Genomic DNA, 14,224 nt, shown 5'->3' with positions numbered 1-14,224 from the left:
GGATAGAAGTCCAACTATGGAAACTGGAAGCGGGGGCACAAAGACCACTACAGAAACTGTACAATGTTTTAATGAATATGTTTTAACCATCTAATACAAGATGGAAGAATGGCTACTGGCAAAAATATGTAACTAGGTAGAAAATTAAAAATTACCTCTTTTTTAACTGTTTGGGTAAACTACAACGTAACTTCTATGTAACTTCAGTGATAAACGACTTATTTCTGTAAAAATAATGTTTTACAAATTAACTGCTAGACTTTATTGAATAATATACATCAATGAAAAAAATCATAAGTAAAGAACAATAAAATTGGCACTATATAATGTCTTTATAAAGTCAGTGAAGCTACCTGGGTAGATTATTGCCTATAGCTCCGATTACCAAATTTCAAAAAGGGAATTATAGAAATGAAAGATGCGCCAACATAAATTCTAGAAGGGAACTGTCTTCTCTTTAAATATGTCCATGAATGAATATTGATACTGACACCTCTCTCCCTCCCACCCCCTCACCTTCAACATGCTCAACATTTATCAGCAAACTATTGTATTTTGGGAGGTTTCCATCCCCCCAGGTGTGGTAGAGCTGGGGTTGAAGTAATCTAAAAATGTCCCTCCTGTAATGTTTCATCCTGGCTTGATCTCCTGCAGCCTTCCAGAAAGTTGGAATCTGGCTTGATGCTACGTGCCTCTGATGTAGATTACGTGTTTATCTGTATGGGTTTTGTTCTTGTATGGTTTGGTTTGAATTTTTGGTCTCCTCAAAGATTTGCTACTTACGAGGGTTTCTTACCATTCACAAGTCCATAGCAGTATGCTGTGGAATATAACTTGTTGGTAATCCATATGCATTGTTTAGAGACTATCTACAATCATTTAGCAATGTTACTATTAGGGCAAATAATAATTCAGGGAGAATCACAATCAATGGATTCACGCTCAGCTGATCCTGGGGAAAAAAGCCGATCCTGCACTTGCAGGAAAATGCTGGGAAGAAACAAAAGAATTCAGCACAAATATGAAAGAATCCAGTCAGGTTGTGCAGAAGCAGGAACATATTGTTCCTAAGTGAGTTCTGTGATATGTTTAACTAGCCAAGTATTTACCTGAATACACTTTCAAGATGAAATGTATGCAGACAAACCTAAAAAGGTGATAAATCAGATGGAATGAAATATATATATATATTTGTTGATAACAGAGCTGTAAATATTATTTGGTGTTCTGGGCAAAAAAAAGCTGCTAGTCGGTAGCTCATCTTCAGCTCAATAGGAAAGTGAAAAGAAAATCCACAGCTCCCTTGCCAATTTGAAGCAATTTCATAAGGACTGATATGAATCTTTTTGAATGGTATAAGATCTGCCAACTTTTCAAATCATTAGAACTATATTCCCCTTGATCATTGCCATTAATTTTCCATTCCGTTCAATCTGTAATGGATTGTTTCCTTTGGCAACTAAGATAAACCAGTTGCTTTACCATGCAGAAATTACGTTGTACTCACTCTGAAATCTTTAGAAAAGATACAGGTTCATTTTCAAGTATAATATAACTTGCTGCTTTTTGCTTTTAAATTCTGAATGACTTATATCCAAGAGACCTAAGACAATGCCTTCTTCTTCAAGGTTTGTCATGCTAGATGATATGGAATGGCATAACTATGGCAATAGTTGGTGCATTTACCTGCCTCATGAGGCCAAGCGTTTTCCACAGAAGGGCTGAACTATATATGGAACTTTTTTCCCTGTTGGATAGCACTAATAGCAATAAGAAAGAAAACTTCAATGACTAATTAATAACTGGCAAAACATATGTGATGCAAAAAGATCTATGAAAGGAAACTATAGGCTAATAACATGTTTAAAGTGCTAAAACAAATATTGTCTAAAATGCTACAAAAATTTCACAGTTTATGTGGGTGACCCAAAGTTTATGGAAAAATCAGAAATCAACATTCAGATATTAGTAAACACTGTAAGAGTTTTTTAGATCAGGAATCTGCCTAGATAAATGTGGTACAGTAGCAGCATAAAATCACATACAGTAATGAAACTGAAATGCCAAGTAGAGAAATATATTAGAAGCCATCAGAATGATGCTTACAAGTATCTGGACGTTTTGCACTTAGATAACATCAAGCATGGACAAATTAAAATGTGATGAGTAAATAATGTGATAATCTAAATAATGAGAAACTTACTGAAAATAAAATTGAACAGTGGAAATACCATCAAAGCCATCAATTCCTGGACCATGATATGTGATATGTGATATGTGATATGAAATTGAATTCTTAATTGGATATAAGATGAACAGGTTGAAAAACAATATAAAAACAAGAAAACAGATGACTTCAGTATGCATTATTATCCCCATAGTGATATTGATAGATTACACCTGCTGTAGAGAAATGGAGTTTATTACAAGTCAAACAAACTGTTGAACATGAAATTATCTGATGGAAAAGATGGTAATGTAATAAAAAGACAAAAAGCATTTTGGCAAGGAAAATGATTACATGGTCATTTTTGTACAAAGTATTGAGAGAAAAGCGGATAAAGATAAAAGCTGGCAATAACTTATAACCAAAACATAAAAAGGGGGGGAAAACCTGAATGCTTTCTTTGACTGCAGCTGTGATTTCACATTTTTGTGTATAAGTAATAATAATAAATATCAAAACAGTCTAAACCAGGAGTGTCAAACTTGTGGACCACAGGCTGGATGTTTCACATGCTAGCCATGCCCACCCCCATTTTAGTGAGGGGGGGAAAAGTTGTGATACATTACATGATGACAATGTGACGATGCGAGTTACATACCTCTGGTCTAAACCATCTACTTAATTGAGTCAAACAACATCTGCCTATCATAGATCCTTGGGAAATACTCAATAGGTGGACAAAAATGCCAATCCATCCTAAACATCTGGCTGAATGTGTGATCAGCAGTAATTTAATTTCCAGGACTTCTGGGCAATTTACAATTGTCAAAGCATTTAAAGCAAAGAGCAATTCAAAAATAGTAAAAAAGAACAATGATTGAAAACAAATAAACAAACTGTTGGAGGAGATAAAATGAGAAAGTGGCATAAATTATCCTCTTCAAAGCCGTGAGCGAAGAGTCAAGTCTTTTAAGGCCTTTAAAAAACCCAGTATTGTGGAAATCCTGAATCTCCAAGTTAAGCTCATTCCAGAGGTATGTGGATTTCCTCCCACAGAGGCTTTTAAGAACACTTTGGAATGCTATGAAGGCCTTGGTTGATTGCTTGGTTTTATTTATTTGATTTATTTGTCAAGCAAGATAGTAGGTATTAGCATAAACACAAACATTAGCAAAGTAGGTACATGTAAATTAGGCAATAGGATAGTAGAACAGGAATGGTAAGCAAAATGGTGTGCTTATGCACACCCCTGGTTGGTTGGTTGGTTGGTTGGTTGGTTGGTTGGTTGGTTGGTTGGTTGGGTGGCGGGCTGGCTGGCTGGCTGGCTGGCTGGCTGGCTGGCTGGCTGGCTGGCTGGCTGGCTGGATGGATACTTCATGAAAATGAGATATGTGGGGAGCAAGAATGTATAGGCAAAGTGTTTGAGTTTCCTTTTTTTCTACGATTAGTTGACATTGTATTCATAGTGTTGTCACTGATTAGAAAGTTGAAGGAAAGTCGATGTTATCCTTTTCATTTATTGTTCCATTGTCATGCATACAAAACCACATGTTGACTTACCGTGTTTCCCCGAAAGTAAGACAGTGTCTTACTTTCTTTTTATCCCCAAAAGCCCCACTATGTCTTACTTTCGGGGTATGTCTTATATTGGAAAAAAATTGAAAGGGTCGCGTTCCCGAAGGCGGCATCTCCCCAGAGTCCAGAAGGGCAGCCGCGGGACAGGAGCCTCATGAGCCCTTTTCCAAGTTCAACCTCAGGGCTCCAAGCGGCGTGCACGCGTGGAGCCGCAGACGCGTGTCGGGGAAGCATGTGTCTGGAGGGGGTTTGGGCGATGCGTGTAAGTTCTTTGGCTCGGCCCCGAGTCTCGGGTTTCGTTTTCCCCGGGAGGAGCCGCTCTGCGCAGTTGGGCAGCCCCACCTGCCTGCCAGAAAGGAGGCGGGCGAAGGAGGGCGCAGCTCCGGCCGCTCACCTCGGAGCTGGTCGGCCTTGCTGGCCGCTTGCAGCCGAGCCTCGGCGGGATTTGGTTGCTGGGACAAGCGCCTTCGCTGCAAGCCGCCGCCCGCTCGGCTCGCTTCGGACCAGCACCGTCCTTCGCTTTGCCAAGCCGGGGAAGAGGCGGTGGCGCCGCGGCGAGGCGAAGGCGAGGGGCACGCGGGGAGCTTGGAAGCGACGTCATCGGGCTCCCCCCCGGGAAACCCCGGATTTTAGGAAAGGGCTGAGTGGGGTAGTGGTTACAGTTACGGATGGGGGATACGGTCTCAGAAGGCCCCTTGTTAGCGGTGCCAATTCCGTAACGAAGTTGCTGTTGGATTCTTTCTTTCTTTCCTTCCTAGATGAGAGGGAGGCGGCAATACCCCCGTGTTTCCCCGAAAGTAAGACATATGTCTTACTTAGTCGACCCCCCTGAAACCCCCGATACGTCTTACAACCGGGGGTGTCTTACTATCGGGGAAACATGGTAGTTATAATGGAAAAGAGATAAATTTTGGTCTAAGTCTTCTATGGTTCATCAACTCATGTGATACCGCACAATAATTCTTAGGAGTCCATGAGGAAGTTGGAATCAAAAGAGAAATGTTAACTAAAATGTTAGTCCAACCTTCCACTTAAAAATGCAGCCTTCTAAGACAAAACTCTCCCTCCTCCTTCCTCTCCCCCTCATGTGTATGTGTGTGCTTTTGTGTGTTTGTGTGTCTCTTTGTGTAAACGTAAAATAGGTCTTTTTTCATGTTTTAATTATTTTAATACAGCTTATCAAAATGTAAAATAGAAATGAAAATAGTGAGAAAATGTGGGAGGGGGGGCATTGCCTTTTGATTCAGTAGAATAAAATAGCTTTTTTTCCAAATTTTTGCTTTTTATTTTTACATACTTGCATGGATAGTAATAGCCAATTCTACAACAAACTAATCAAATCAGCATACCCAGAGTTTTCTTTTTTCCCCATCTAAAGAACAAAGTCCAATAATGCTTTCCAAGTAGAAACAAAGTTGGATGTATTTTTGTCTTTGATTAGAACAGTTAAGTTAAAATATGTCTTAGTTCTTGTAGAAGTTTAAAGTATCTAAACTTTCCTTTAAATCCCCCCTTTTTTTCTATTGAAGGATGAATTAAGGAGTAAAATGTGTCAGTGTGTTAAATCTTAGGAGATAAAAGTCTCCTGCATCAAATTAAGTGTTGTGATATGGAAAATAACTGATGATCTATTATGACAGAGAGAATCATATCTGCCAATAGCCAAGATGAGGTATCTTTATGCCTCCTGCTTCTAATCAATCAAAAATCAATTTTCATTAAAATGTTATAATTACAGCTATAGTTATTTTAATTAATGGCTTAAATGACAGATGCAGTTATTAAAATTCATATTTTAATTGTTTGTTACATCTTAAAATGCCACAATTTTGAATACTGTCCATGTCTATTTCTGGACTGATATTTAAGCACTGGGGGAGGGGGGAAAGTTTAGATAATGTTAAAGTTTGTTCTGAGTAGAGCAGCTTATAAACCCAGTATCAACCCTGAAGCTAACCTGAGCAAAGCCATCTTGGAGCTTCAGCATTGCCACACTAGAGCTGAGGGATAGGGAGAGGGGATTAGAGATATCTGGGGTTTTGTAGCCAAAATAAAATACTTTCTTTTTGGAACGAAAGACATTCACACACCTGGTCAGAGGATGGAGGAGTGATGTCACCAGACAACAAAAAAGGGCCTTGATTGGACCATGTGACTGATTGAGGAGAGGAACAACTTTTATTTTTAATTAGGTGAAAACCGCAGAAACCTTCAGAGTCTGTTTTCAACAGCCTGTGCCAATACGACATATCAAATAAAACTGTGTTTTTCAACCAGTGTGCCGTGGCACACTAGTGAGCCATGAAACATGGTCTGGTGTGCAGCAAAGAAGGAAGCTCAGGTTCTGGTCTCGCAGCTTTTTGCTGAGAGAGAGTGAGAGAGAGAGAGAGAAAGAAAGAAAGCAAGAGAGAGAGAAAGAGAGAGAGAGAGAAAGAAAGCAAGAGAGAGAGAAAGAGAGAGAGAAAGAGAGTGTAAGAGAGAAAGCAAGAGAGAGAAAGAAAAGACAGAAACAGAGAAAGTAAGAGTGATAGAGAGAGAAAGCAAGAGAGAGAGAAAGAAAGAGAGAGAGAGAGAAAAGAAGAGGAAGGGAGAGAGAAATGAGCAAAAAGGGGAGGAAAAAAGAGAAATGAGAAAATGATTGAGACAGAGAATGAGAGGAAAGAAAGAGAAACAAAAGAGAGAAAAGTGACTCTTAATTTAAAGCATATGATAAAAAGCACCCAAAGAATAAGAGAGAAAAACCTCCCAACCCTCATCTGTTTTTGGAAATGGTTCAAGAGTGTGTATACAGACACAAGGGTGGGGAGGAGATGGATGGAAAAAGAGAGGAGAGTGTCTTAGGGTGTCATTTTGTGTCATTTTGGTTGGTGGTGTGCCCCAGGATTTTAAAATGTAAAAAATGTGCCGCGGCTCAAAAAAGGTTGAAAATCACTGAAATAAAATAATTCTTTAAGGAATCTACCTGCCTGGGAGTTTTGTTTGCTGTGGGTGTGTTAATAGGAACCCTGTCATAAAAGTGACTAGGACATCCAGTGAAATAAAGTGCAAGGGACTGTTTAGGACAGTGAAGGTGAACCTTCATAACCTTCATGTGCCCAAATCCATAATTCAATGCCTGGGGAGGGCGGAAACATCTTCCCCCATCCCCACCCCGAGAGGCCCTCTGAAGGCTGGAAACAGCCTGTTTCCCAACTTCTGGTGGAACCAGTAGGCTCCTGTTTCACCCTCCCCAGGCGCCAAAGGCTTCCCTGGAGCCAGGGGAGGGTAAAAATGACCTTCCCCACCCCTCCAGAGGCTCTGTGTGAGCCAAAAATGCCCTCCCAGAGCCTCTGTGTGAGCCAAAAATCAGCTGGCCGGCACACACATGCACGCTGGAGCTGAACTAGGGCAATGGTTCATGTGCCAGCAGATACGGCTCCGCATGCCACCTGTGGCACCTGTGCCATAGGTTTACCATCACTGGTTTAGGACACTAGTTGGTAAATATGATTGGTTGTTAATCTGTATTATTTGTAATTCCTAGGCAATTTCCAGCATTTACTGGACCAAATGAATATCACATCTAAACAGTGTTGAATAAGGCTCTGCAAGTTTAAGTGGATTTAATTTACGTGTTAGGAAATATAATTTGATATTTCAGCCAGGGACAACAAAAGCAGTGTTAAAATGTTCTTAATAACATTTTAAGATACAGGCTAATTAGTCTGTACATAATTTGCCTCTATATTAAATATTGCCACATAGGGTCTAAAATGCAATGTAGGGTTTTAATGTTGGTTCTGAGATGTAGTTGAATTACCAGGGAGCTAGAACAGAGGGGGTTTAAAAGGAACATTAGTATTATAATCAACTTGCCGAGCAATAATTTGGTTATAAAATTCAAAGAAATTCTGTTTATTTGTTCAGCAAAAATAGTACAGAAATTAAATGCTTTATTCATTAAAATGCATCTACTAGTTAAGTAGGGTTGTTGTTATGGTTGATAATTATACTTAGGAAAGTATAAAATATGGTATTTAGTGAAAGGGAAAATTTGGTAATTTATCAGAACTTTATTACATTAATTAAAGAATACTGAATTAATGTAGTGCTAAAATGCCGCAAATATATAACCATATATTATTCAATGAATTATTTTATAAGTCGTATTACTTCTCCTTTTTATTTCTTTCAATGCAATGAAGTATTGAAAATAAATTACATAAAGGATCTTTATCTGTATATGTGTCTGCCCATCATCAGGATAACACTGTGAAAATAGATCAAGACCAAATTTGGTGAGAGGGGATAAAAGATGACAAAAGAAAATACGATTTTTAAAATGGTCTCAATCTAGTGAATGATGAAAAATTCCTTCAATGGAAGAGACATTTCAATTGCATCTCAGGATATTGATGATTATTCTGGTGTAAGCCACTTATCTTGTTTATATGAGCAAGAAGAGAACTTTTGCTACCAACCTTGTTTCTTAGTCACGTGCGTGTCAAGGTTCCAAATAACATGCTCATAGGAAACAAAACTCTGAGGCAGGCACTTTCTCAAAATGATCAGTCACATGGTCTAATCAGGATACTGTCCAGTTGCTAGGCGACTCCAGTCCCCTCCTTCCAAGCACCTGCAGGAATGTCCTTGGTTCCCAAGAGAAAGTATTTTGTTTTGACTACAATACCCCAACTATCTCCATTTCCCTCCCTCTCTATCCCTCTTCTTCAGTGTATCAGCACTGAAAAAAGTCTCAGTCAGGTCAGCTTCAGGGTTAAAGGACGCAGGGTGGCTTACAACAACAATAAAAATACAGAATGAATACATACAAAGTGATAAAACGAAGTTGAACATTATCTAAACTAAAACATTGTCTAAATCTAAAATCCCATAAAAAGGTATTAAGAAGACCGTCACAATCATTATTATTATTTATTAGATTTGTATGCCGCCCCTCTCCATAGACTTGTAGACAACTTTATGCACACCTGTCATAAAGTTGACCATAAAAGATTTCTGCAACTTGGATGTCCTCCTGGATACAAAGATGTAAATTTATGGCCCCCAGGCCTGCCGGCAAAGACAGGTTTTTGTGGCCTTATGAAAGACAAGTAGGGTGGGAGCAGTACGGATATCAGGTGGTAGTTGGTTCCATAGAGCTAGGGCAGCCACAGAGAAGGCCCTCCCCAGTGGTCCCGCCAAGCTGCATTGCTTAATCGACGGGACCTGGAGAAGGCCAACTCTGTGAGCTCTTATTGGTCTCTGGGAGTTATGCGGCAAGAGACGGTCCCATAGATAGTCTGGCCCTGACCCATGTAAGGCTTTATAGGTAATAACCAACACCTTAAATTTTGCCCCAGAGACTAATAGGAAACCAGTGCAGCTCGCGGAGCAAAGATGTTTTATGGGTATACCGAGGTACAGAGGATATTGATAGACCTCTGCTATCGAGGATTCCCTGCTCCTGCCCTTCAGCCCTGCCCCTCCTCCTAGGAGCTCAGCAAAAGAAGGCCATATAAAAACAGAAAGTGAACAGGTTTGCCTTGTAGACTGAATTCTATTCTGGAACTTTGTTAGTTGACTGTCTTCATCCCCCTACATATTTCTCTTGTGTGACAAACACACACATACCCCATTTACTTATCTTTCACACATTTCCAAGATAGAAAAGATTATGGTTGTAATGGGGAGATAAATTATCATTAAATATATTATATTATAATCTATATGTTATATAGGGTTCAGAATATTCCCCTGGGATCAGAGGATCCCATCACATCTTTGTAAGGCATTTAAAACCTGACTGTTCCCCAGGCATTTGGTGTGGGGCATTTATTTATTTATTTTATTAAATTTGTATCCCCTCTAGTCCTGAAGGACATTAACCATCTATGCTGATTAAGTGGTTGCTGTTGCGTTGTTGCCTGATGTTATTCCTGGATCCTAGATATTGGTTATTTAATGGATTATTATTTCATGGTATTTAGGTTTTAGCTTTTGTATGCTGCCCAATGTCAATTGCTGACATGGACAATCATGCCAATCATCAATCAATTAATCAATCAATTGGGCAAAGGTCAAAATAATGGTTCTGAATTAAAAGGAAGAAGGTGGGAATAGGATGAAGGTTTATGAAGAAGACTGAAAGCTGTGAATAGCGTATTATAGTAGACACATCATGAAAGGAAATTATCAATAGTCATCCTTAGAGCAGAGATACAGCCTCCTGTGTATTTGTTTGTTCATCAAAGCAATATGAAAAAAAGTGAAAGGAAATGTTGGTTGACTATTTGGCACAATGATGGAAATTATACCTTGGATTCCAAATGACTATAATTTGGTAATTTCTTTTGAAATCTCTTTGCTATTATAGAGCAGTTGTTAGATTTTTGTAACCCAGATATAGTTACAATGCAATATGCAGTTGTATATATTGTAATACAGTGGTACCTCGAGATACGAGTTTAATTCGTTCCGGACCTGGGCTCTTAAGTCGAGCAGCTCTTATCTCGAACGACTTTTCCCCATAGGAATTAATGTAAATAATTTTAATTGGTTCCAGCCCTCAAAAAACTCACAAAGTTAGTCTAAATTATGCAGAAAGACATGTTTTTAATGAAGAAATGTACATGTACATATAAATGAATAATGAAGTTTCTTTCACTTAACTTGTAAACTTTCTTAAACTTTTAAATTTACATATGTTCAACTTCTCTGCCACCCAATCCTGTAGGACAGAGGTCCCCAACCCTTTTTGCACCAGGGACCGGCTTTAAGCGATCAAGAGAGGAATGGGTGAATGAATGGACGGAGGGTGGGAAGGAAGGAAGGAAAGAGGGAAGGGACAGGAACAGAGGAAGGAAGCAAGGAAACTTATGAAAGGGGAGAGTAAGAGAGGAATGAGTGAAGGGAGGGAGGGAAGAAGGTGGGAAGGAGAAAGAAAAGAAGAAATAGAGGAATGGAAGGTAAAAGAGAGAAAGAAAAAGAGCAAGAAAGAAAGAAAGAAAGAAAGAAAGAAAGAAAGAAAGAAAGAAAGGGGGAAGGGTCAGGAACAGAGGAAGGAAGCAAGGAAACTTATGAAAGGGCAGAGTAAGAGAGGAATGAGTGAAGGGAGGGAGGGAAGAAGGTGGGAAGGAGAAAGAAAAGAAGAAATAGAGGAAGGGAAGGTAAAAGAGAGAAAGAAAAAGAGCAAGAAAGAAAGAAAGAAAGAAAGAAAGAAAGAAAGGGGGAAGGGACAGGAACAGAGGAAGGAAGCAAGGAAACTTATGAAAGGGGAGAGTAAGAGAGGAATGAGTGAAGGGAGGGAGGGAGGGAAGAAGGTGGGAAGGAGAAAGAAAAGAAGAAATAGAGGAAGGGAAGGTAAAAGAGAGAAAGAAAAAGAGCAAGAAAGAAAGCTGCAAGCACCCCCCCCCCGAGCCCCCCAGGCCGGCTGCAACCTTTTAAAACACGCGCGCCGCTTCGCAGCTGTCTCCTGAAGCCGAACGCGGAAGTTAGCGTTTGGCTTCAGGAGACAGCTCCTTGGCGCTTGTATCTCGAATTTGGGCTTGTAAGTAGAACAAAAATATCTCTCCCCTCCCAGCTCTTATCTCGAGTTGCTCTTAAGTAGAGCAGCTCTTATGTCGGGGTTCCACTGTATTGTATTGTTAGCTAGATTTTTTTCACTTTTCTGGTACTGTAGGAGGAAGACTGGCAGAGCTAAGGGATGATTTAAATGAAGAATCAGTTTAGTACTGTTACATAGTCACAAAAATCAAGTCCAGTCCCCCTTGAATGCCATTGACCCTTATCTAGTTCTGTCCAGGTAGAACCTAGCCTAAGAAGATTCTTGTGCATAGACTTTAGCAATAAATCCATAAATTAGAACCTTCATGTTTGGATTTGACAGATACTTCAGCATGTGCTTAGTTTGTAAATCTTCCTATATTTTAACTTATTTTCTCAAAGTAGAGAAATTTTAAATTGCATGCTGCATGTTGCATACAATACATCATTACAATTAATTGCTATATACAATTTAGAGCAAATTGTTGAAAGATGGCTTACATAAGTTATACTTGTTAGGATTATTAAATACAGTGTAACAGAGTTGGAAGGGATCTTGGAGGTCTTCTATTCCAAATCCCTGCTGAAGCAAGAAATCCTATACCATTTTGGACAAGTGCTTGTCCAATCTCTTCTTTAAAAGCTCCAGTGTTGGAGCATCCACAATCTCTGCAGGCAAATCGTTCCACTGATTGATTGTTATAATTGAAATTTCTTTTTAATTATAGGCTGGTTCTCTCTATACACTAGGAATTAGTAGATTGGGAGAGTGAGATCCTACATCCACCCCATTTGTATTTTGCTTCCTTCCTTAGCCATCTTTTAAATTTTTAAAGTCTATTATTTTAATATCTCAATTTTTATATTATTGTTTTTACGATGGTGAGATAAATGACATGTAAATTTATTAAATGAATAATAAACAAACAGCAGATAGTTCAAAATGAGGAAATGTCTAAGTATATTCCCATTCATGTTATAAAACTGATTTATGTATATTCAAGTGGTAGGTGGTTCAGTTTACCTTTTGCCTAAATAGATCTTTCCTGTATCTAGCAATGTAATGCATTTATGGAATTATTGGTAGTCAATGAATGAGTTTTCCTTCTGCTTTTCTTTTAACTCTTCATACAGTAAAATCCATAGTTTAACTGCATACTGTGTGAAGATCTAATTTATGGGCAGAAACTTTCTTATGATGCCCCAAGTCTACGGAGAAGGCCGGCATACAAATCAAATCAAATCAAATCAAATCAAATCAAATCAATCATTCCATAATGCTCCGCATTGACTATTCATAATTGTAATTCATCAAGGATTTGCGAAGTCTTTCATTTCCGTTACTTCTATCTTTTAGCTGACCATGCTGAAGTAAACCATGTGGGGAATTATGTACGTCTTTGTTGGTCTATGTCTCCTCCATAACAAAATTATTTTTGTTTAAATATAAACTAATGATAAGCAGCAATAGCTAGATTTTATTAGAAAAACAATCTTACAGGTTTTTTCTTTTTACTGGACCTTAAGACTGGAAAGGTTGCAACGCTTTTTGTATTTTTAAATGTATAATTTTACCAAAATATATTTTTTTAAAATGATGCAAGCATAGTATCTATGAATTTATTATAGGTGTTTGTGATTTTTATTGCTTACAGCATGATTCACTCTTAAGATCTGGCTTGCATAGTTCTTCCTTTGTGAAAATATGTGATGGAAAAGTCGTTAATTACTAATACTATTATTAGGAATCATTGCACCTTTTAAAGTGTAATATTATTACCTGTATTGCAATAGGATATTTTAATCTGAATTCCCCCAACTTCCAAGAAATGAATTGAAAGGCAAAAAACCACATGCCATCAAAACTGGGAAGGCAACCTACTATATGTACATATTTACATATATTATTATATATAAACATGTGGTTGGGTAATGAAACATCAGCAAGCAAACTGATGTTCACACAGAGAGCACCAAAACTTTCTGCAGAAATTACAGTAATAATATTTTAAAAAATCAATTTCTGTTTGACTAAATTTTACTTAGTTTGTTATGTGTATTGTATAATTCTCATAGAATTAATAGCACCAACTCTTTCAGATATATAGTACTATTCAGCTAGTATTATTTTAATAATTTGTTATGTTGAAGCAATGGCTAATTTAATATTCCTTTCACTGTGACAGATATACGGCATATGGCAGTTGACTGGCTTACGGGCAACTTCTACTTTGTGGATCATACCAGTGACACAATCTTTGTATGCAACTTTAATGGAACTGTCTGTGTTACCCTGATCGATCTTGATCTTCATAATCCCATGGCAGTTGCTGTGGATCCTACTTTGGGGTAAGATGCTTAGAATTATAAAATATTTATTTAATGTAGTATTTGTATTTCAATGTGAAAAATAAATAATTGGCTATTATGGTTATTTCTACTGATTTGAACAAAAAAGTACCGGTATCTATCTATCTATCTATCTATCTATCTATCTATCTATCTATCTATCTATCTATCTATCTATCTATCTATCTATTTCTATCTATCTATCTATCTATCTATCTATCTATCTATCTATCTATCTATCTATCTATCATATAACATCATCTATCTATCATCTATCTATCATTTATCTATCTCTATTTAGCATCTATCATCCATCATCTGCCTGCCTGCCTGCCTGTCTGTCTGTCTCTATCTATTTATAAATCATCTATCTATCCTTTAATATAAAATACAATAGAAAGAGATGGTAGAATATTTATCAGACCATATCTCAAGGAGCAAGCCGTTAGATCATGAGTGCCAAAATGGCAGCCCATGGGCCGGATGAATCACATACAGACCATACCCACACCAGCTCTATGAAGGGAAAACGTGTGGCAATATGTCATGCAATGCCAATGTGGCACCGCACATTTGATACCCATTAGATTGATCCCTTTAAAAAAAAAA

General features: G+C 38.2%; 1 protein-coding gene across 1 annotated transcript in view; it reads left to right on the top strand.

Annotated features, from left to right (window-relative positions):
- LRP1B (LDL receptor related protein 1B) overlaps positions 1-14,224 on the top strand; it is a 1,143,506-nt gene that overhangs the window by 635,686 nt on the left and 493,596 nt on the right. The window contains exon 7 of the mRNA XM_070731453.1: positions 13,453-13,615. Within this exon, the coding sequence (XP_070587554.1) occupies positions 13,453-13,615 (163 nt within the window). The remainder of the gene's footprint in view (positions 1-13,452; positions 13,616-14,224) is intronic.

Source organism: Erythrolamprus reginae, chromosome 1 (assembly GCF_031021105.1).
Source record: "Erythrolamprus reginae isolate rEryReg1 chromosome 1, rEryReg1.hap1, whole genome shotgun sequence".
In the NCBI taxonomy this organism is placed as follows: Eukaryota; Metazoa; Chordata; class Lepidosauria; order Squamata; family Dipsadidae; genus Erythrolamprus; species Erythrolamprus reginae.
The sequence above is the reverse complement of the archived record's forward strand: the minus strand, read 5'-3'. Positions and strand labels throughout refer to the sequence as shown.